This window comes from Halichoeres trimaculatus, unplaced genomic scaffold (assembly GCF_033239565.1).
Source record: "Halichoeres trimaculatus isolate MK-OKI-2021-1 unplaced genomic scaffold, fHalTri1.1 fHalTri1_scaffold_13, whole genome shotgun sequence".
NCBI lineage: Eukaryota > Metazoa > Chordata > Actinopteri > Labriformes > Labridae > Halichoeres > Halichoeres trimaculatus.
In genome coordinates, this window is record NW_027437191.1 from 34443118 (window position 1) to 34463987 (window position 20870).

At 37.3% G+C, this 20870-nt stretch overlaps 3 protein-coding genes and 1 non-coding gene across 4 annotated transcripts in view; all 4 read right to left on the reverse strand.

Moving 5' to 3' along the window:
- The window catches only part of utrn (utrophin), a 326192-nt gene extending 323402 nt beyond the window's left edge, over positions 1-2790 (reverse strand). Inside the window, exon 1 of the mRNA XM_074685643.1 lies at positions 2389-2790. The gene's annotated coding sequence lies outside the window, so the exon portion shown is untranslated. The remainder of the gene's footprint in view (positions 1-2388) is intronic.
- Positions 2791-7407: 4617 nt separating this feature from the next.
- Positions 7408-7490, reverse strand: trnal-uaa (transfer RNA leucine (anticodon UAA)). The gene has a single exon. It is a non-coding gene; the product is annotated as a tRNA-Leu (tRNA).
- Positions 7491-10962: 3472 nt separating this feature from the next.
- On the reverse strand, positions 10963-16367 carry LOC141802066 (syntaxin-11-like). Its single transcript, XM_074685476.1, has 2 exons — positions 16174-16367; positions 10963-12328 (listed from the first exon to the last, which is right to left on the reverse strand). The coding sequence occupies exon 2, from the start codon at positions 12321-12323 to the stop codon at positions 11424-11426; it is 900 nt and encodes a 299-aa protein (XP_074541577.1). The 5' UTR covers positions 12324-12328; positions 16174-16367; the 3' UTR covers positions 10963-11423.
- Positions 16368-18698: 2331 nt separating this feature from the next.
- On the reverse strand, positions 18699-20017 carry stx11b.1 (syntaxin 11b, tandem duplicate 1). Its single transcript, XM_074685485.1, has one exon. The coding sequence runs from the start codon at positions 19911-19913 to the stop codon at positions 19017-19019; it is 897 nt and encodes a 298-aa protein (XP_074541586.1). The 5' UTR covers positions 19914-20017; the 3' UTR covers positions 18699-19016.
- Between the last annotated feature and the right edge of the window lie 853 nt (positions 20018-20870).

Genomic DNA, 20870 nt, shown 5'->3' on the forward strand with positions numbered 1-20870 from the left:
AATTAAATTAATTTGCAAAAACTTTTAAGATTTTTTTAAAAAATTGCAAAAATGCCTTAAATGCGCTAAAAATGAGTTCATTTGCAAAAAGTTTTAAAGTTTTTGAAAAAATACTTCAAACTGAAAGCCTTTGCTAATATTGCTCAAGCCATAGTTTTATGTTGTTTGCTAATGTTTTGTCACATCAATCATGTATATTAATCCAGCACGTTGTCAGTTAAATGAATCCATCCTCACAGAATTAAAATCTGTATTTTCTTCCAGATTAGTCTTTTTGTAGATGTAGTTATCTTCCCAGGGCTGTAAAACTTGAGGTTAGCCAATTCTTTAGCCAAGCATGCATTGGTGCTACATTCACCTACACATGTAAACATGGTCACGCAGGAAGAGGGAAGAGGTATCACCTCATGAGGACTCACTGACGGTCGTTAAACACTAACAGCTGCTCGAGACTTCACATCTATGCTGCTCTGCAGCGTTTAGGAAGGAACAAAGTGATTTCACACCACAGGATGAAAATCTGGGCTGTGACCCATGTGTCAAACAACTTCTGCAAAAGTTCTTCATTGTGCGTTTAAAGGAAAACAAATGAGGCAACAATCTCAAGAGTTTACAACATCAACAAGTCATCAGGTAGTAGTGGAGGTAGCATTGGGTGGTAGCTTGTTCTGTGTGCTTGATTTGCTCCAGGTCATTCATACGGATACATGTCGCCCCATTTATCTAATGTTCACTTAATTCTCTAATATTAAGGTGGTTTTTTTTAGGTTTTACCATTTTTTAAGTGTTTGTGAGCAGGATAACAGAGCAGTGGGTCATGTAAGGTCATTGATTCACCTCTGTCAAAGTTTTAAGTAGAGCTGAAACGATTCCTTGAATGATTCGAGGTACTCGATTACAAAAATTACTCGAGTAATTTTCTCCGCCTCGAGGAATCGTTTAATTTTTAAAAAGATCAAAGAGTGATATTTCAAATAGAGCTGAGGCCATATTAAGAGAGTTTTTAGACCCCTTAAGCTACCTCTTAGACAAAATAGCAACTAGCAACAAAGCTAGCTTCTTTCCTGGAGTTTGGAGACTAATGGGTCATTCCACCAAACGGTGATATTTGGGTCCGCAACATTTGATGAGATGAACAAGACACAAAAAATGTGTCAAAGTGTGTTTACAGATTTTGGAGCTACCAAAGCAAGTGCTCTTACTGACATGCTGAATCAGAAAATTATATTTCTTAAAGAGAAGAATTTTCATTTGAAAAATAACTGCTCTTTAACTAAAAAAAATGTATTTTATCCGATTACTCGATTAATCGATGGGATTTTCAGTAGAATACTCGAATACTAACATATTGGATAGCTGCAGCCCTAGTCCTGAGAGTCAAAGGTCAACGAAAACAGAACCATAACAGAAAAGTCAATGCAAACACTGCAAAAAAATAAACCTTATAAAGTGTTTTGAGCTTATTTTAAGAAGCAAAATGTCTTTTTATACTCGATATGAGCCACGCTCAACTTATCAGTTCAGAAAAATGTCTTGTTCATTTATTTAAAGACAAATACAACTTTTTTCTTGTTACATTGGAAGATTATTTCCAGATTTTTCATTTTTTTGCAGTGCAGCCATGAGGACAGATGTAGTCTATGATTATATCATAAAAACTGTGTTTGTATTGTTTCATATCTGAAAAATAATTGTATTCCACCTTTAATTTCACTAACTACCCTGTGATGTAGTCTCTCTGAGTCTTGTGTCATGTTCAGTGTGAGGATAATGCAGAGCAGGGTCTGTTTTGATCCGGGTTATCCTTTCTTTAAACTCCGGACCACACTCCCCTCCTCAAACCCTTTTGCTTTTACCATGAAAGGAGTTTATGTGCTGTTTTATCTGAGCGCTGCATGCTGAGTTACTGCTCTTAAGGGGTGATGCAAGGTCCAAAAATAACATGTGTAAACTCATGGCAAAGACAGCTCCAAATCTGTTTGACCGGCTGCTTTAATTTCACTTCCTTTTTTCAGTTAGAGGAGGAAACAGTGAGCTAATGGGAGCTGATGGGGGCTTCAAAGTGTCTATGGATGTGAAATGAATTGAATAATAACAGCTCTGCTTCAGGAAGCTGTGACTCCACTGTGGCCTTGATCCAGTTAATGTTTTATCTCTTGGGTATGACTGAGGTATTTAAAGCTGCCAGACTTTCCTCCAAGCAGGAAAGTCTGGTTAATGCTCACCATGAGCCAGCTGCAGGTATGTGAAGCCTGATTACCTCTCTAACATGTCAGCTCTCACAGGTTAACGTTTCACTCCCTCATCAGGAGCTGTTTTCCTCTCATACAGTGAAGTTCAAAGCTGCAGATCCGATGTTTCCCATGGATCCAGATCGCACACACTCACCTCTGCTGTCACCGAGGAGTCAGGAGACCTGCGCCCTCAAAACAAGCCCCAAACGTGCAGCGTGGGTACGCAAATGAAGCCAAGTGTGATCAAAAGTTGAAGAAAAAAAGTAGATCCGGTTCATTTACGGCATTTTCTATCGAAGCACGAACCTTATCCTCAACCAAGGAGAGCCGTGCTCCTGTGCATCAGGCTCCACAACGTGCCAGAAACTTTCAGAAAGAGTCGTTTAGTCTCCACGAGATGAAGGAACAACGGCTGTAATCCCCAAATCAACCGGCGGCTTGTTTCCCTCGGAAACGGAGAGGAGGTTTTTACATTTCACGGGTGAACACCGCGGTGCCGTGGACTCAGGTCCCACAACTTTGTTCCTGTTGCTTACTTCACTCTTTCTGCTGCTGCTGCTAGCGCCGACGTCAAGCTAAACACGGCTAGCTAAAGATAACCAGGGGGACCGGAAATAGTTAGTCCTTCAAAATAAAATCCAAATCCACTTTATTTATATAGCATATTTTAAAAACAGACCAACGTCTCCAGTGCTGTAAACCATAAAATAAATTAAACATAAAAAATAAAAACATGAATTAAAATAATAAATAAGGTAAAATAAATCAAAAGACACAGAGGACCACACAACTCACGCGGTGTTAAAAGCCAGAGAATAAAAGTGGGCCTTAAGACAAATAGTTAAAAGAGGTATAATAGAATAGAATAGCAAATACTTAATCCCCAAGGAGAAATTCAGGAGTCACAACAGCAATTAAGAAAACAAAAGTAAGAGAGTGTATAGAAAATAATACAATAATACAAATAAAAATAAAACAAAAATAAATAAAAAATAAAAACATGAATTAATATAATAAATAAGGTAAAATAAATCAAAAGACACAGAGGACCACACAACTCACGCGGTGTTAAAAGCCAGAGAATAAAAGTGGGCCTTAGGACAAATAGATAAAAGAGGTATAATAGAATAGAATAGCAAATACTTAATCCCCAAGGAGAAATTCAGGAGTCACAACAGCAATTAAGAAAACAAAAGTAAGAAAGTGTATAGAAAATAATACAATAATACAAATAAAAATAAAACAAAAATAAATAAAATAAAAAATAATACAAATTCCCTTAAACATTTTTATCTATTTATCTAATTTTTTTTTTTAATTGACAAAATGCAAATTACATACTCTCGATGGAGATAGAAAACAAACAATCAGACGAACAATGGCAAGGCATCCAAATACAATTCACATTCCATTAAAAAATAAATAAATAAATAAAAAACTCAACACAACAACCTTGGCACATACACCCAAAGGACATCACTCCTCTTACTTATAAAAAAAATTCCCTAAAACATACAAGCCTGTATAGAGCAATGACACCATGGATTTCTCTACCACTGTTATTGACAAAAAACACGAAAATGTATTTCAAAAAGTCAAATTAAAAAAACATAAAGTGGAGATATTCTTCTTGTCCTAACCTTTGTGTCAATATTTTGTGGATTAGATATGTTTTAATTGTTTATTTATTTAATTTATTTATATATTCTATTTTTAGACAGGCGTTCTTGCAAAGTTTTAATTTGTGTGTCATATATATTTTTTCAAACGTAATTGATTGTACAGACTGTGTTGCATTCTTGCTAATTTAGGTATTATATGATTGTAAATATGTTTGATTAATAGATAGATAAATTAACAGGCTGGCGTCCATTGCAAGATTTGACATTCGTAGCACAACTTGTTAGCAAATTATTATCAATGACGCTAACATTTGCAAATTATCCCCTTCCTACTGTCAGGGGCGTAGCTACATTTAGGCAAACACAGGCAGTTGCCTGGGGCCCCAAGATTCCCAGGGGCCCCCAAAGCTTCTCTTAAAAACTGATTTATGAAGTTCTCTTCAATTGAAAGCATTTCTTTTTTCTAAATCTTACTTCACATGCTTCAAAATCCATCAAAAGGCTTAATCTGTAATGATGGTTTTGGCTCCTCCCCCTCCCTTCTTATTCAATGGGCTATTCCATGTTACAACACATCTGAACATTTGATTCAGGAAGAAAGTGGTAAAAAAAAAAACACTTTTTTCCCAATTTTTTCTTATTTTCAACCAAGTGGGAAATAAAAACAATGTTGCTCTGAGATCTGAGATAAACATATCAGACTTTTAGGATTTTAAGGACTTTATCCAGCCCAGGAAACAGGATCATTTTCTCCAAATCAAACTTTTTTGAGTTGGTGATAAACATTATTGTACAAAATCTCTTTTTTGGAAACATAACTCACTGGACAGGGGGTCAAATAAAAATACATTCATTTTAAAATAGTAGTACCAAAAAGTATGGTAACTGTAAATATCACCTCTTTCAGTAGATTTTTTTCCAGTTTGATGTTGTGCTTGATATTTACATATTTTTTCTTCACTAAATTATTTTTTTCAATATTTACCTATTGTAATGTTTTTCACTTCATCCTTTCTTGTTTGTTACTGTTACTCTGTAAATTCCCCACTGTGGGACAATTTCAAATCCAGGACAAAGTGGACTAAATGATGGATTCACTTTTTTCTAAATCAAACTAAAGTACAGAACTTGAGGAAATGCATTTAGTTGTGTTAAGTTAGCATGTAGAAGATTAGCACTGTCTCATGCCTTGATTCTGGGAAAGAGACAGTGGACCCAGGGAAGGCCAGTCTAGCTCTGAGGAAGAGGAGTTACAAGGACATGGAGGGCCCCATTGACTGGGTTTGCCTTGGGCCCCCAAACGACTTAATACGCCCCTGCGTGGAGCTAAAGGCTAATCCCAGGATAGCAGCTCTGCAAAAGACAAAAAACGGACCAAGAGGGACTTTCCACACGGCAGTTTTACTTCAAGAACTAAACTTGGACCTTGTAGCCAGGTCTCTACTGCGATAAGTTCATTCTTCATACATGAAAAGTTGAACTACGTGTCAAAACCTCCTCCAATATGTCACTACTGAAGGCTCCGTCGGTCAGGAACGCCGTCTCTGAACACATATGTATAAAACACAGCAAAACAAAGAGAGGTGGCACCTCCTACTACTGTTACATTACTCCCACCTGACTACATACAGTAAAAACACCGTTAACGTCACTTCAAGCTTTTATTTTGTAACGTTTCTTACCGGAAGTGCACGTTCTTCCCGCGCTAGCTCGACGCTGGTCTCGAGCTTCTCCCCTCTGGCTATAAAAGTTTTCCTGACGCTGGGATGGAAACATGGCGCGGTGGGCGTCACGTGACGTAACACCAGTGAAACCAGTGATTCCCACTGGGAAAAGAGCTTTATAAGAATAGCGTGGAATGATATGTGGAAATTTTTGGGAGGCCAAAGGTACAAGAAGTTTTTCCACACAGAGGTAATATAAATTTACTGTTCATTCAGAGTCATAAAGCGATAAAGGAATGTTAAATGATGCCATAAACGGATAAAATGCCACTTTTTTATTGAAAGCACTTATTGTAAAAGCTATCAGCGGCAAGAAAAAAAGTATTCACATTATTTTACTGAATTAAAATCACAATGTCAATCACATTTAGTTCAATGGTGACAACTGAAGATGGAGAGGTCACTTGAATATATATATTTTATTATGAAACAGCAGCTGTGAAACATCAGTGACAAAAAAAACAAGCTGCAATGAAATAAGTAAAAGTAAGAAAGTTTTATTTCCTATTTATCAAATACACTGTGGTAGAAACTACAATTAGTACAGCAAGAGTACAACAAGTACATATGACATGGTTCTTGATATACTGTCACTTTAAACCAATGACTTTTATTTCTTTGGGGCCCCTTTCCAATAGTTAACGCCACAGATTTAGGGCAACACATTGAATTTAAATACCATAGACTATAATAGTTTACATTCTAGTTCCCAGTCAAGTCTTTATACAAAAAAATCTTTATTGAAATTTATGCATTTAAAAAAAAAAAAGTATATAAAAGGAGTCCTTTTAATCAAAAAGCAACACCCTTAAAAATTGGAAAAAATTGGTAAAAATTAGAGTAAGCCATAGGTAGCTATCAACTTTATTGTCAACAATCCAAGAATGCTAAACAACAAGTTTTGTATCATTCAAAGTTTCTACTTTAAAAAAAATCCAGGAGCTGAGGATCAAAAATAAAAAATAAAGGCTCAGTGAAAAGAAGTTTTCACAGGGAAGCTGGGGATGCTATTACCATAGACTGTATAAAATAGGCTTTTAAAGATTCTACAAGTAGCCACTGCATTTTGTTTACATTCACACTGCTTTAAGTTCTGCTTTAGGAGAGTTGCAGCTACTTTCTGTGAAGGTTTTCCTGAGGCGGAGGCAGATAAATGGGTAAACATGAGTCCAAGGCATCGCCCTTGCAGTGAAATTATAGGGGTGAAAGTGTCTGAGCTTTCATTGGGCCTGACAGAGAGGTGAGCCAAGAGACTGCAAGGGTGTCTTAGAGCGCCCTCCTGTGCCTAAAAGTCTTAATACAGCTACCAGGTGGATCAGAAATGCCTGTTAGACTTTACTTACTGGGTACAGCAGTAAAACAACAGATAAAATCTGAACATTTCTGCTCCACAGCTGAACAAGTTCAGATCAGACTCGTGGCATCATTGTTGTTCCAGTTATCATGATAACAGTTAACACAGATATTCTGACAACACGAGCCAGCAAGTGAACTTGTGCTTGTCAAGATTACCTGGTTATATTGTATTGACATTAAAAATCCATGTTTGCTAAGTTAGTAGTTCAGATGAAAAAAATACCTCTGAAACAAGAAATAAGCAAAAATGTTAACAATGACACTATCCTATGCCTTACTTCTCATGTAAACTAAACCAAGCATGTCACATGAGACAAAAAGGGATTTTAATGACGAAGCGAAAATGAAACTGCTTTCTTTACTGTTACGTGACATGATGCGGAATGCCATTGTAGTATCTTAGATCCTTCTGGAATTTTATCGTGATGGAAGTTGCCGTGAACACAAACTAAAGACGCTGTCAAAAGAGACTACCAGGAGTGGGGTTCGAACCCACGCGGACATATGTCCATTGGATCTTAAGTCCAACGCCTTAACCACTCGGCCATCCTGGTGCACATAGCGTCACCCGCCCTATTACCAATTCAAAAACTACATATTTAATCGTTGACTTGATTTAATACTTTGATATTACATTATAATCCATAACTGAATTAACGAACGTGTAGTCGTTACTACAGTCCCAGAACAACGAAGCATCGTCAACGTAACTACGGCGACCGCGCAGCGTTCGTTGCTAGCAGCTAACTTGAAGCGCTTCAATGCGTATGCTAAAGTCACGCTCGTTTGCAAACTAGTTCAGCTTTTAAAGAAGCCAGAGATGGTCGAATATTTCAAGAACAAAAAAACATAACACAGAGGAAGCCTGTCTGTTTGTTCGCGTTAACACTTGGCGGATAAGCTTCGCATTACTACTCCAGAGTTAGCTATTTAGCGCTAACTAACTTGTCACCGCAGCTAACAGCCATATAACGTTAGCAGTTTCTACTTATAGCACCTGGCACTCTCAACTACGCGACTACGATACACTCTTTTCCAACCACGCGTCGACTTTTTGTTATAAGAACCACTTATTTTTGACAAAATGACTGCAAGAAAAGCAAAAGTTAGAAATCAGGTCCTCCAGAGATATTTAAGGATTCGTCCAGAAGTTGCCAGAAGTCGGAAAGAGACTCTGAATGCTACTCCAGAGTGTGTGCGTCTGCCTGACCAGGGCACACAGACTATTTCCCTCCTTCTCTGCTCTTTTTCATTCAACTTCATTAGGGGGCGTGCTAGGTACAGTATATATAAGGGGATGGCTTGCTCCATTAAAAAGTATGTATTTTTCCCTGGCATGAACAGGCTTTAATATCCTGTAACAAATAATGAAATAATAACTTGGAATGTTTTCTTTAAAATAAGATTATTAAGAAGGCAGACTACGGAAGCGTATTGCATTCACTTGAAGAAAAAAAAAAAAACAGATTCTTCAGAGTAATTTATTCTTCGTTTTTTTTCTGTGGCAAATAATTTTGTTTTTCTGATTAATATTTTTTTATTGATTGGTTTTTTGTGATAATTATTTTACTGGTTTGTTTTTTATTATAATTATTTCTGTTTTTATGAGTAATTTTTTTTGGTAGTTAATTTTGTTTTTCTGATTAGTATTTCTATTGGTTTGTTTTTTTTGTTAAAGTTATTATATTGTTGTTTTTTGTCATAATTATTTCTGTTTTTATGAGTAATTTTTTTTGGTTATTAATTATGTTTTTCTGATTAAATTTTTTAATTGGTTTATTTTTTGTTATAATTATTTCTGTTTTTATGAGTAATTTTTTGTGGTAATTAATTTTGTTTTTCTGATTAATATTTTTATTGGTTTGTTTTTGTTATAATTATCATATTGTTGTTTTTTGTCATAATTATTTCTGTTTTCATGAGTATTTTTTGTGGTAATTAATTATGTTTTTCTGATTAATATTTTTTTATTAGTTTGTTTTATTTTGTTATAGTTATTATATTGTTGTGTTTTGTCATAATTATTTCTGTTTTTATGAGTAATTTTTTGTGGTAATTAACTATATTTTTCTGATTAATATTTTTTTATTGGTTTATTTTTTGTTATAATTATTTCTGTTTTATAAGTAATTTTTAGTGGTAATTAATTTTGTTTTTCTGATACATTTTTTTTTTATTGGTTTGTTTTTGTTATAATTATTTCTGTTTTTATGAGTAATTTTTTTTCTGTATTCAGATTACTTTTTTCCTGTTTTTCAGAGTAATTTTTTCCAGGATATCATACCCTTTGTGTGGCTAATACTTTACCTTTAGTGACCCGGAACGGACCGGAAGAAAGTTAAGGATAAGGCATATATGTGCCCAACAGGATCTCTGATCCGTGCGGGACACAGGAGCCACCACACATCCATGGGAGTCGTCTGCAGGTTGGAGGATCTCACGGGATTTCGAAGTAGCTGGATACTATGGGAAAAAAAAATTACTCCTAAAAACAAGAGGAAAGAATTATCTATACCCTTGAACAATAGGCTTATATAAAATATGAGGATAAAGTCGAAAACATAACAAGGGTATCATACCCTGTGTGTGGCTAATACCTTACCTTTATTGACCCGGTACGGAGCGGTAGAAAGTTAAAAAAAAAAAAAAAAAACTCTAAGCGTGTATTTAGTCAAAGTAAAGGCTTAAAAACCATCACAGAAACTGCTCCTTGTTTACCATGCTGATATACTGTATGGAGAAGTAGGTTTTATTCTACGGTAGCCCTGAGTGGACATGTATCCCAACATGTTATTCTGTTTAAAGAGCTTTAAAAAGGCAGTACTTGTTTCCCTTGATATGGTATTTTTAACACTCAGCTGGTAAGCCAAGCTCCCACATACCTTACATACCTTAACTGTTGAACAGTTAACGCAGATGGCAGTAAATATCAAACTACACCACCAGAAAATACAACTTTTACCTTCATTATATCACCTTGACTTTAACTCCCAGCTTCATGAGAAATCAGTGAGTGGATGGAAAACATCAGCAGACAGATGAATCCAGAGATGGATGAATAAATCCACCGTACACGCCAAAGACAGTGCACACTCCTGTAAGTGGCTACTGGCAGTTTTGCTGCCTCATGCTCCTTGGTTTGGCGACATGCCCCGGAACCTGTATAAAATCCAGGTGTGTCGTCACACGCCAACTTTGATTGAAGCTAGGAGCCTGTGGTTGTGTGTGTGGGAAAATTTCAAGAAAACGAGTATGTAGCGTAAAATCTTTTGTTCTTGGTTGTTTGTGTTGTTTAATTGTATTCGTATTTTATTTATCAATGAGCTGTGATCTGTGTACAATGTCTTAACTTAATTCAGGATTGTGACTTTTGTGTCACAGTTTGTTGGATTTTTTCACTTTCTAGTAATAAATTAAATTATTTATTGTGAGTTTAAAAACTGATGTTTGTATGTTTTTAGTTTCACGGTGAAAAATAAATAAGATTGGGCACCAGTCAAACTTTACCGTTACTCACCCTGTTTATGACTTTTATTTCTATTTTCTTTAACCTGGAAAAAGACTCGTTGAGATTAAAAAACTCTTTCCAAGAGTGTCCTGGCCCAGACAGCAGCAGCACATTTTTACCACAGACATAAATACACAATATACCCAACACAACATGTAAACATGACAAATACCTCCAGGATTTAAAAACGTCATACATTAGAGAAGACATGAATCTGCCTCCAGATCATTCAGGATCTGTCTGGAAGAATCCAGAGAGCTCAGCTCTATGCAAATTTTCTTTTCTATTGTTTTTTTTTCCAAATTTGTGCAAATTTTAAATTTAAAAAAATTTCACAAAATTTTTTGCATTTTTTGTAATATTTAGATTTCAAATTTTCTTGTAGCTTTTATTTTTTTTTTTTAATTTTGGGAAATTTATTAAATTCAAAAAAAAATTCTGAAACTTTTGAAAATATTTTTAAAATAAAAATCTAAGACATTAAATGTACAATCCATAAATAAAAAAAAAATCCTGTGGCTCTTTTAAAGGTTAAGGTTACAGACTCCGAGGATAAAGCCTACGTTCAGAGTTTTTGTCAGAGATCAGCCTGGTTTTTGTTTTGACTTGAATCTTCTTTCATATAAAGAGCTCATGTACCCTTTTAACCCCAGAATATGCACATTGTTAGCCAGAGACGAATGTTTTTTATTCATCACAACATTTATTTAAGGCGTCAGTGAGCTGCTCAACAATGTCAGACTTAATAAGCATAAGACTCTTTTAAAACCACAGACTTACACATTCACACTAAATCTGGACTGACTAAATAAAATAACAGGATCAACCAATCAATTCTGGCTCTGAAACTCTGAGCTTCACCTTAATGAGTCTGTCAGTAAAATTAATTCAGAGTATCAGCTTTTCTCTCCATAAAGTTTAAATATTTACTTTAGCCTCTCACCGTCCATGTTTCGGTTTTGTTGAATGTGAAAAAGGACTAAAACACTCTTTTATGTGACCAGCAGGAGAAACAGGGGCAGCACTGCAGGAAGGGGTTCTTCCTCTTGCACTGCAGCGCCCTCTTGATGTGGTCGTTGACCCTCTCCGTGTACTCCTCCGTTTTACACACGTGAGACTCGATGTGGTTGATCTGGTAGCCCTGCTCCTCCACCAACAGCGCCATCTGGAGGAACAGCTCGTGGACCTCCTTCAGCCTGACCTCCAGCTCCACCAGCTCCTTGTGCCTCCCCCTGATGTCACACAGCGCCCGGTGGGACGTGCGGGCCCCCGGCGCCTGGAGGCTCTGGGACAGCTCGCCCCAGCCTTCGCCACCTTTGTCCACGAGCACGTCCAGCTGCTCGTCGCTGATGTCCGTCCCCAGGATGGAGGCCTGTCTCTGGATCCTGCCCCGACACGTCTTCCTCTGCATCTCCTCTGCCTCGCTGTAGTCGTGCATGACGGCGTGGAAGGCCCGGGTCAGGGTGTCGTACTGGACTCGTGCGACTCTGCTGACGGCACAGTTGGGGTCCTTCTCTTCAAACTGGGCACACTCTTTGCTGAGGGCCTGGAGGCGGGAGTACAGGGCCTCGCCATGCTGCTGGATGCCCCTGGCGATGGAGTCAGAGTCCTTCTTCAGGAGGGTTAGGCGCCGCATGGAGGTGCCGAAGCGCTCGTTGTTAGCGCGCAGTCTCTCCACCTGTAGCTCCAGCCTGGAGATGTCCTTACGGATGTCACTCGCTTCTTCAAGGATCCTCTCAAGAGGACACAGTTCGTCGAACACCACCGCCTCCTGGGACAGGGTGACCTTGTCCACGTCATACTCTGGTCCATAAAAGTCTGGTTCATAGTCCTCCTGCTCCTCGCTGATGGTCTGCAGCCTCTCCAGCATGTCCCGCATCGTGCCTGAGGGAAAACAGTTTGACAACATCTTCAATTTCTCTGGATATCATTTCCTCATTAGGGACCAACAGCTAAGTAGCTAAAGCTATCTATTCTGAGCCCTAACGTTAGCTCGTTTAAGGGTCTACCCCTTAGCGCTTCGTCTACCCCCCTGGCTGTGTCATAAACAAAGCGACAGTTGTTTATTTTTTTACGACATGGCTTGATACAGTGATGTTTCCGTATGTATCTTGGTTTGTCACCTGGCATGGATAGCTAACCCAACAGCTACCATTAGCATTGATCCAATTCTTAGCCTAAATTATGTCTGCTAGCTTGTTTTCCTAATCTAATCTAATCTCAAACTATTTTAGACCAAGAATCCCTTTCAGGTGAGACATTTTCATTAGGTTGCTAGGCGCCGCCCTGTTGGCTATGGCTGCATTTTGCAGCAGCTCTCTCTTCTTTGTCCGTTTCTTTAATTTTTTCGTCTCTTTTTCGTCATCTTTGTATTTGGAGTGGATCATTACTTTATTTGGCTCATTTGTTGGTCATGGACACCAAACTTTTTGCGTCTTCAGTGATATTTTTACTACTTTTCTCCTGTGTTTGTCTGGAGATCCTACATGTAACCATGGCTGCATTGTTTACATGTGAACTCAGCTGTTAGCAGCCTGTAGCATGTCAATGCTAACTGCTGTAAGGCCAGATGTTTCCCACAAGGTGAGGAGAAGGAGGTGAGGACGACGTGCTGGTTCTCAGGTGAGAGCTAAGAAGTGACGACATGGACCTGTCCTTCCATCCATCGTTATTGGGAACGTAAGATCTATCTCCAATAAGATGGACGAGCTAGCTGTGCTAACCCAGCAACAGAGGGAATACCAGAGGGCAGAGTAGCATCATGCTATTCACAGACATGGCTAACAGAGCTAACAGCAGACACCAAGGCCACATGTGAAGAGCTTCACCTGCTGTGAGCAGACAGGATCCAGGAGACAGAGACTGAACAGACTGCTGAAGAAGCTCAGTCCTGGACCCTGTGGAGGTGGAGGCTGGCTTTATTCTGTAATTTATTGTTAATTTATTTTAAAGTATTGTTTTAATCGTTCTTTTACTGTACCAGTTTGTTAATTGTGGGGTGTGCTGCAGCCCAGGTCACCCTTGCAAAAGAGATCCAGATCTCAATGGGTTTTTATCTGGTGGTTAAATAAAATAAAATGAACAAATAAAATGCTATTTAATAATATATTTTCAACAATATAATTAAACTACATTCAAACTTTCCAGATAATCCATTTTGTAAGCTTTGAGAAAATGTTGACTCCGACATTAAAACTCTAACTTAAAGCAGTGGTGTGCACAGAGGGGGGCCAATTGTTGAAAACACCCTTAACCGCCCTTTAAGGTGGTTAAAATATGACAAACTGCTCTCTTGGGCAACAAAAACACATGTTGTGAGTGCATGTCTTCTTCCTTTGAGCCCTTCCCTTCAAAGAGTCTGTGCACTCCACTGGACCAAGGTGTTTTTTTAGTTTTGAGTTTTTTTCCTAGAGTTGCAAACTATAAACTGACAGACTGTCACATGAGAATTGATCTCATGGCAAAAACTTGAAAAAAAGTGGATTTTATTGGTGCAAGAGATCCCAGTTTGTTGATATGCTTTTTCAACAATACAGCACACGATGGTTTGCCATGGTCTGGGGACCCCACTTTGAGAAACACTGCCATGGGCTACTTGCAACATCACATTTTCAGGCACATTTTTTATCGTTTCAGGCAATGTGTAGATGATGAGTGTGTGTTTGTGTGTGTACTCGACAAAGAAACATATCAAATTTAGTGTCCAAAGTGTCTGTGCATGACTTTTTTTTTAATGGATCAAAGACACATAAAAAATACACTCAGTGTGCAAAGACCTTTAGTCTGTGGATCAGTGACTCATTTGGCATGGAGAGCTAACACAAAGCTAGCATTAGCATCTAACTGACGCTAGGCCTAAATTATATCAGCGAGCTAACATTACTGTGAGCTATTATTATTGTGAACTCCTGTCAAACAGTAATGCTAGCTCAACGGTCTTCAACCTGTGGCTCTAGAGCCTCATGTGGCCCTTTGACTCCTCTGCAGTGGTTCCTTGTAGCTTTGAAAAATATAATTAAAATGAAGAATATTTGTTTTTCTTACAGACGGTATTGACTAAGCATCACCTCTTGCAACAAATCTTCCAATTTTTTATTTTTTTAATTTAAAAAAAGATTTATTTAAATTTTCAAATCTAGAAAAATCAATTTTGAAGATACTGCAAATTTTTTAAATTTTTGCAAATTATATATTTCTGATTTTCCGCAATTTTTTGCAAGTATTAAAAAAACATTTTTTGACAAATGTTGCAATTTATTTTTAAGTTTTAAACTGAAAAAAACTATATATTTTTTTGAAGTAACAATTTTTTATGCAATTTTTTTTTCTCAATTTTTCTGAATTTCAAAGTTTTGGGAATTAAAAAAAAATGTTATTTCTTTCCAAAAAAATGCAATTTTTTTAAATTAAAAAATGGAAAATTTTGCAGTTTTTAAAATAGCATTATTATTTTTGAATATATGATATTATACATTTTTCATTTTTTTTTATTTTTCAAATTAATTAAAAATAAAAACAAAGATGTCATATGCCCAATTTTATAAACACAAAAAGCATCTCGTTTAGATAATTATTCACTAGATTTTTACTATTTTTAGAATCTTTTACACTAATTTTGTCTTAATTTTGAAGACAAAGTAGATTTTGTGGTTCCTGAATGACTTCATTCCAGGAGAGCTGAGGAAAAATGAATGAGTTAAGGGTGCAGAGCCCTGGGCTAGCTAGTTTGTCAAATGGTAACTTATTATCTGCTAAATAAGTTGTTTACATTGTAGTTGCATGTCCCTGTCAAACTTTAAAATAATGATTTTTCATTGTTGAGTTATGAAATCACAACATACATCGTACGCTGTTTTACATCTTCCTGCCCAGGGACCATAGGTAAAAATGAGCTCTATAGCTAACTCTGGTTTGGCAGCTTCCTTTTTTGCATGGTCCCTGTCAAAATGAATAAATGAATAAATAAATAAATAAATAAATAAATAAATAAATAAATAAATAAATAGAGTTGTATACTGTTCCTTTTTGCAAACATGTAGCATTAAAATGTGACGTCAGAGGAAGGAGTGTAAGTGAATTCAGCGTTAGCCCGTTCACAGTGATGGATAATAATACTCTGAATAAAATAAAAAAGTGTCCACCATGGTTAGATAATGAACAGGTTTTTGTTAAATGTCAGTAATCAGTGAAACTTATTCAAAACCGACGAGTCATTGTGAGAGCTTCTGACACAAACAATGACTCGTGGCTCCTGGGGTTATCAATCTGTGCTTAACAACAATGGCAGGAGTCACAGCTCAAAGACTCACAGGAATGTTTAAAACAAGGAACAAGGAAGACTTTATATATTTTTTTAAAAGTCATTTCTTTCCAAAGTAGAGTTTGACACAAAAAAAAATTTGTTTAGCAATATTTCTTTTTATATTTGTACTTCTTTTAAGTTGTCAGATAAGTTTCAATGTCTGCCTATATGTTTGATTTTTGTTTTTTTCATTGTGTCTACAAAAAAACAGCAACTTCCTTATCCTGTTCAAAAAGGAATAAATGATAAAAACTGATCCATGGTTGGAAAATTCAGCTCAATAATCTTTGTGGACTTTAAGTTGTTTCCACCTTTCCAAGCTGCTTTATCAGTGCAGCTTTGATTGAAGGTAATTAATGATCCACCTGTTTCCAGCTGACTCTGCTTCATCCTCAAAGATTAGAGACAAACAATCAGAGCGTCTTACCTCCTGTGTCTGACTCCTGAAGCAGTAATCTGGTGGAAAACTGACGTCTTCAGTTGGCCTCCGTCTGGTTAATGTCGTCCAGGAGAGTTTTTTGGAAACTCATCTTTTCATTGTGAGGGAAGAAGCTCTGGGTGTGCTGAGGCTGCCGGCCCTTAAGGTGACAGGACACAACACTTCCTGAAGGGGAGGGTGTTTTTTTTTTTTTTTTACCTCAGGAAACAGGAAGCTGTGTCAGTCAGGTTAGGAAACATTCAGTTGAAGGATGCAAAGAAATGTAAAACACTTATTGAGGAAGTGATTGGATAAACCTGGACTGTTGCAGCGCCAGGAATGGGATGTCAAACTTCCACCATGAATGAGTTTAATAGATACTGATCAACGAAAACTACAACTTCACATTTGCTGATGCAGGTCAAAAAGGAAAAAAAACAGACTAATCTTTTTCCTTGACAAAATGTTAAATCTTACACATAAAACTTCACAATAAAGGAGATGACGTCAGGGCAAAAGATTAAATAAGAAAACTCAGGTTTTGAGACCGCTCCAAAAACTAACGCAATCAGGACTAACTTTCTGGTTTTCTATTTGAGATATGTACGCTGCAAAAAATGAAATCTTATCAAGTGTTTTTGTCTTGTTTTAAGTAATTAAAAGAAAATTGTTTGTCACCAAGCAGCAACCTCCGGTCTGAGAATATGAGACAATGCTGAAGTGCTAAAATCTTCTGTTTCTCCAGTGTTCGCTTGAGGCTGGCTCTGGAAAGAGCGGAAGTCACAAACACACCAATCCAAAAAAAGCTGTTTTCAAAGCAGAAATTAACCTTTTTACAGCCTGGTTCAAAAAACGTCTCCTGTCTGAGTCGATAACTTTACTACCGGCTCCCACTGTACGGGGGTGAATTTTTCTAACTGGGGATATTAAAATCCCGAGCTCCCCCAATAAGAGGCACAGCTGAGGGTCACGTGACCGACAGGCGCCCTATGGCTGTAGGTGAAGCCCTTGCCACTACCAATATGGCCGCTATAGCCAATCTGCTTCGTTTTCCGTTTCAGAAACAGACAGGTGACGTCGGCGAGACTACTTCCGTTTTTTACACAGTCCATGTTTTTTTTCTTGAAACTTATCTTAAAATCTGTTTTAAAATTTATTTTAATCTTTTTTCTTCCAATATTATTGTTTTACTGTATTTTATTCATTTTAATCTACTTTTTAATTGAATTTTACTAATTTTCTTTTAATTTGTTCTGTCTGTAAAGCACTTTGAATTGCCTTGCTGAAATGTGCTGTATAAATAAACTTGCCTTCTTTCATTAGTAGATTTTTTTTTTTACTTGTTGAAGGAATTCAGACCTCATTTTTGTCTTTGAATTACTTGAAATCAGTCATTTTTCTAGACTGGTCAGGTGAATGTGGCTCGGATTAAGTCTAAAAAGACATTTTTTACTGAAAAAAAACCCAAAACACTTGATGAGGTTTTGTTTTTTTCCAGTGTAGCCGGCTGGCAGCAACGTTCTTGTAGTACCTTATCATTTGTTGTATGTTGATATAAAAAAAAATGTATTTTCAAACCTTTAATAAGGAGATTTATATGTTGCTATTCAGCTATTTAAAAAAAAATCCAGCACAGGAAAACAACAAATGATGTCACCAGAGTCTCAAACACAGTTGTTAAAATAGATAGTACAGACAAGGGAGAGTACTGCAGTTTGAGTTCAATAAATGAATATTAATAAACTGAACATCCCTGCCTGTGTCAATGGCCCAGTTTGGCCACCCCTGTCAAAAAAAAAATATATATATATATAATACAAAAATAAAATAAAATAAAATATAAAAATAAAATAAGATAAAATAAGATAAAATAAAATGAAATAAAATAAAATAAAATAAAATTAAGTTAAATTAAATTAGATATAATACAATATAGTATAATAGAATTAAATAAAATGAAATAAAAGGAAATAAAATTAAATTAAATTAAATTAAACAATTATTCAACTATTACGAGTTGAAAACAGAAAGGGAAAGAAAAAATGTTCAGAAAAAAATAAAAATAAAAAAATAAAAAACAAAAATAACCTGTGGTTGAAATAGAGACAAAATATTAACAATTTGGTAGCACACACTTTGGCTGCATTTACATGCAGTCATTAACTCTTCCATATTCAGAATATTAGCAAACATGGCCATGTAAACACCAATAACCACAGTTTTTAAAACCTGAATATCCCCCCTGGGTTCCTCTTTTTCTAACCTGAATATTTGGTCATGTGTAAACCTATCAGGATGTCCCCATCCAAAGGAAGATCAATCTGTGTTCTGCACATGCTCTGTTCGCAAGAAATCTTGGTCTTTTGAGAACAGGAAGTCCACTGTGCTGCTGTTGTTGTCTCTGCTGTTGCTATGGATACAGGAAAAAGAAGAGAAAATGACGTAGAGAGGAATAACCCTGTTTGCTCCAGCATGTTAACATTATCCCCATGACAAACAGCATTTCCAACACAAGCGTAGGTTTCTGTGTTTTATTGTTCAGTTATTTTTTGTTTACATGTCTGACAGTCTTTGTTTTGTTTTGGAAAATGTCTCAATGCAGAAAGTCAGTTTGCTCTGTAGGGAGACATCTTTACATAAATCTTTTATACAAACATTACAGACCGATTCAGCAGATCCTTGAAATATTTTACCTGAGTACTCGGAGACTGAAAAGTTTTAAGTTTCTATAAAAACTGCAGTTCACCTCCAGCTCTACAGACAGCGCTGATGAGTTTCTGACAGTAACAAAAGCAGATTTGTTGAAGCTCTTCAACGTCTCTCTTCTCTCAGTCCAGGAGAGACGCTGCGTGTTAGTTGTAGCAGGGGAAGCAGCTGCAGAACATCTTCTTGAAGGGGTTGTTGCTGTCGTGGCGTTTGGCCTTGCGGAGCTTGACGAGGGCGTCCTGTATGCCTTCGTCTGTTTTCTGTACGTTGGTCTGGATGGAGGTAATCATGGGGCCCTGCTCCTCCACCAGCATGGCCACGTCCAGGAAGATCTCATGGATGCCCTGGATACGGCTCTCCAGGTCCAGCAGCTCCTGGTGGCGTTTCTCGATCTGGGACAGAGCCGACCGCGCCGTTTTCCCCTCGGACATGATGTTGTCGTTGAAGATGTTCCACTGACCCTGCTCGATCATCTCCTCCACCTCGTCCCCCGTCACCTCACGCCCCACGATCTCCATCTGCCTCTGGATCTGGGCTTTACAGTTCTCGCGATGGCTCATCTCCGTCTCGTTATAGTCAAACATGGCATCGCGCAGACCGTTGCTGAGGCCAGCGTACTGGGTCCTGGCGATTCGTGTGATGGCAGAGTGTGGTCCGTGGGCTTCCTCCAGCTTGTGGGCCGTGCCCTCCATGTCTTGCAGACGTTTCAGCACCCCCTCCGCCCGGGATTTGATATCGGCACCGATAGCATTGGAGTCTCTTTTGATGGTGCTCATGGTGGTGACGCCCTGAGTGATTCGAGAGTTCTGCTCTCTGAGCCTTTTGACATCGAGCCGGATGAGCTGGACCTCCCTGTGGATGTCCTGTGACTGGGCGAAGACTTCATCCAGAGCGGGGCTGTTGTCAAAAACCACCGCCTCATGGGGCAGCTCTTCCTCCAGGTCCACGTTGCTGAACGCTTCAGAGACGGTGGACTCTGCATACTCCATCGGCTCCACGTGGCCGTTGGACATTTCCTGCAGGTGGCTCAGTCTGTCCCTCATGGTTGGGCTGGAGGTCACAAAGTGAGGGCTCTGGGTGTCAAGATGATTTCCTCTGGTTGGTTATCTTCTCTCTTTGAACACTCATCTGTAAGGACGACTCATTAAAGGGGCTGACCTGGAAGGGAAGTAAAAACTGTGAGATTCAGAAAGAATATAAAAGACAGACTAACATCAACAACCAAAGAGAATTTGCACATAGAAAAACATAATAAGTATGGAGGACCAAAAGTGCCAAAATTAAAAATAAATAAAAGTGAAAAAAGAAGCAAAAATGAATATATGTATATACATAAGTAAACAGATCAATCAATAAGTAAAAATAATTACAGAATTAAATACAAAAATAAATGTGGGAAGAGTGTTTAATATCAATGAATAAGGAACTAAATGTGCTCTGCTCTCATATTAATTTATTTTTATATTTATTTGTTTATTTTTTGGCAGACACTGCCAGCATGCAATACATAAGGAAAAGTTATTTAAATGAGAGGGTGGTCCTGTGCGTGTCTTGGGTTGAACCGTTTCCCTTTTGGTGGGAGATGGACTGGATGTAACTTTCAACAGCCAGAGTATGAAGAATTCACAACCAAAAAATAAATTTTTAAATTAATATAAATTTTATTTTCACTTTTTTTTTTTTTTTTTTAATTTTGGCATTTTTGGTCCTCCGTAAATAAGTTGACCTTAATCAAAAGAAATTATGGAAACTTGTTTTTGTCAAAAGCTAAGCTATGCCTGCTTAGATATAATGAGTTAATACAACTAGATCAGTTTAAGTACGTAAAACCTTCCTTACAATTTTTTTTAAGTTAGCGCAACTTAAGTTGTGCTCTGTGACCACTCAATTTTATGTTTTGCACACTAAAAGATATACGCCCTTCTGGCTTCTGTGTAAAATTTAACACTTGATAATATTGAGTAAATCTGAAAGCTGTGAAATCATTTAAATTTGTCTTG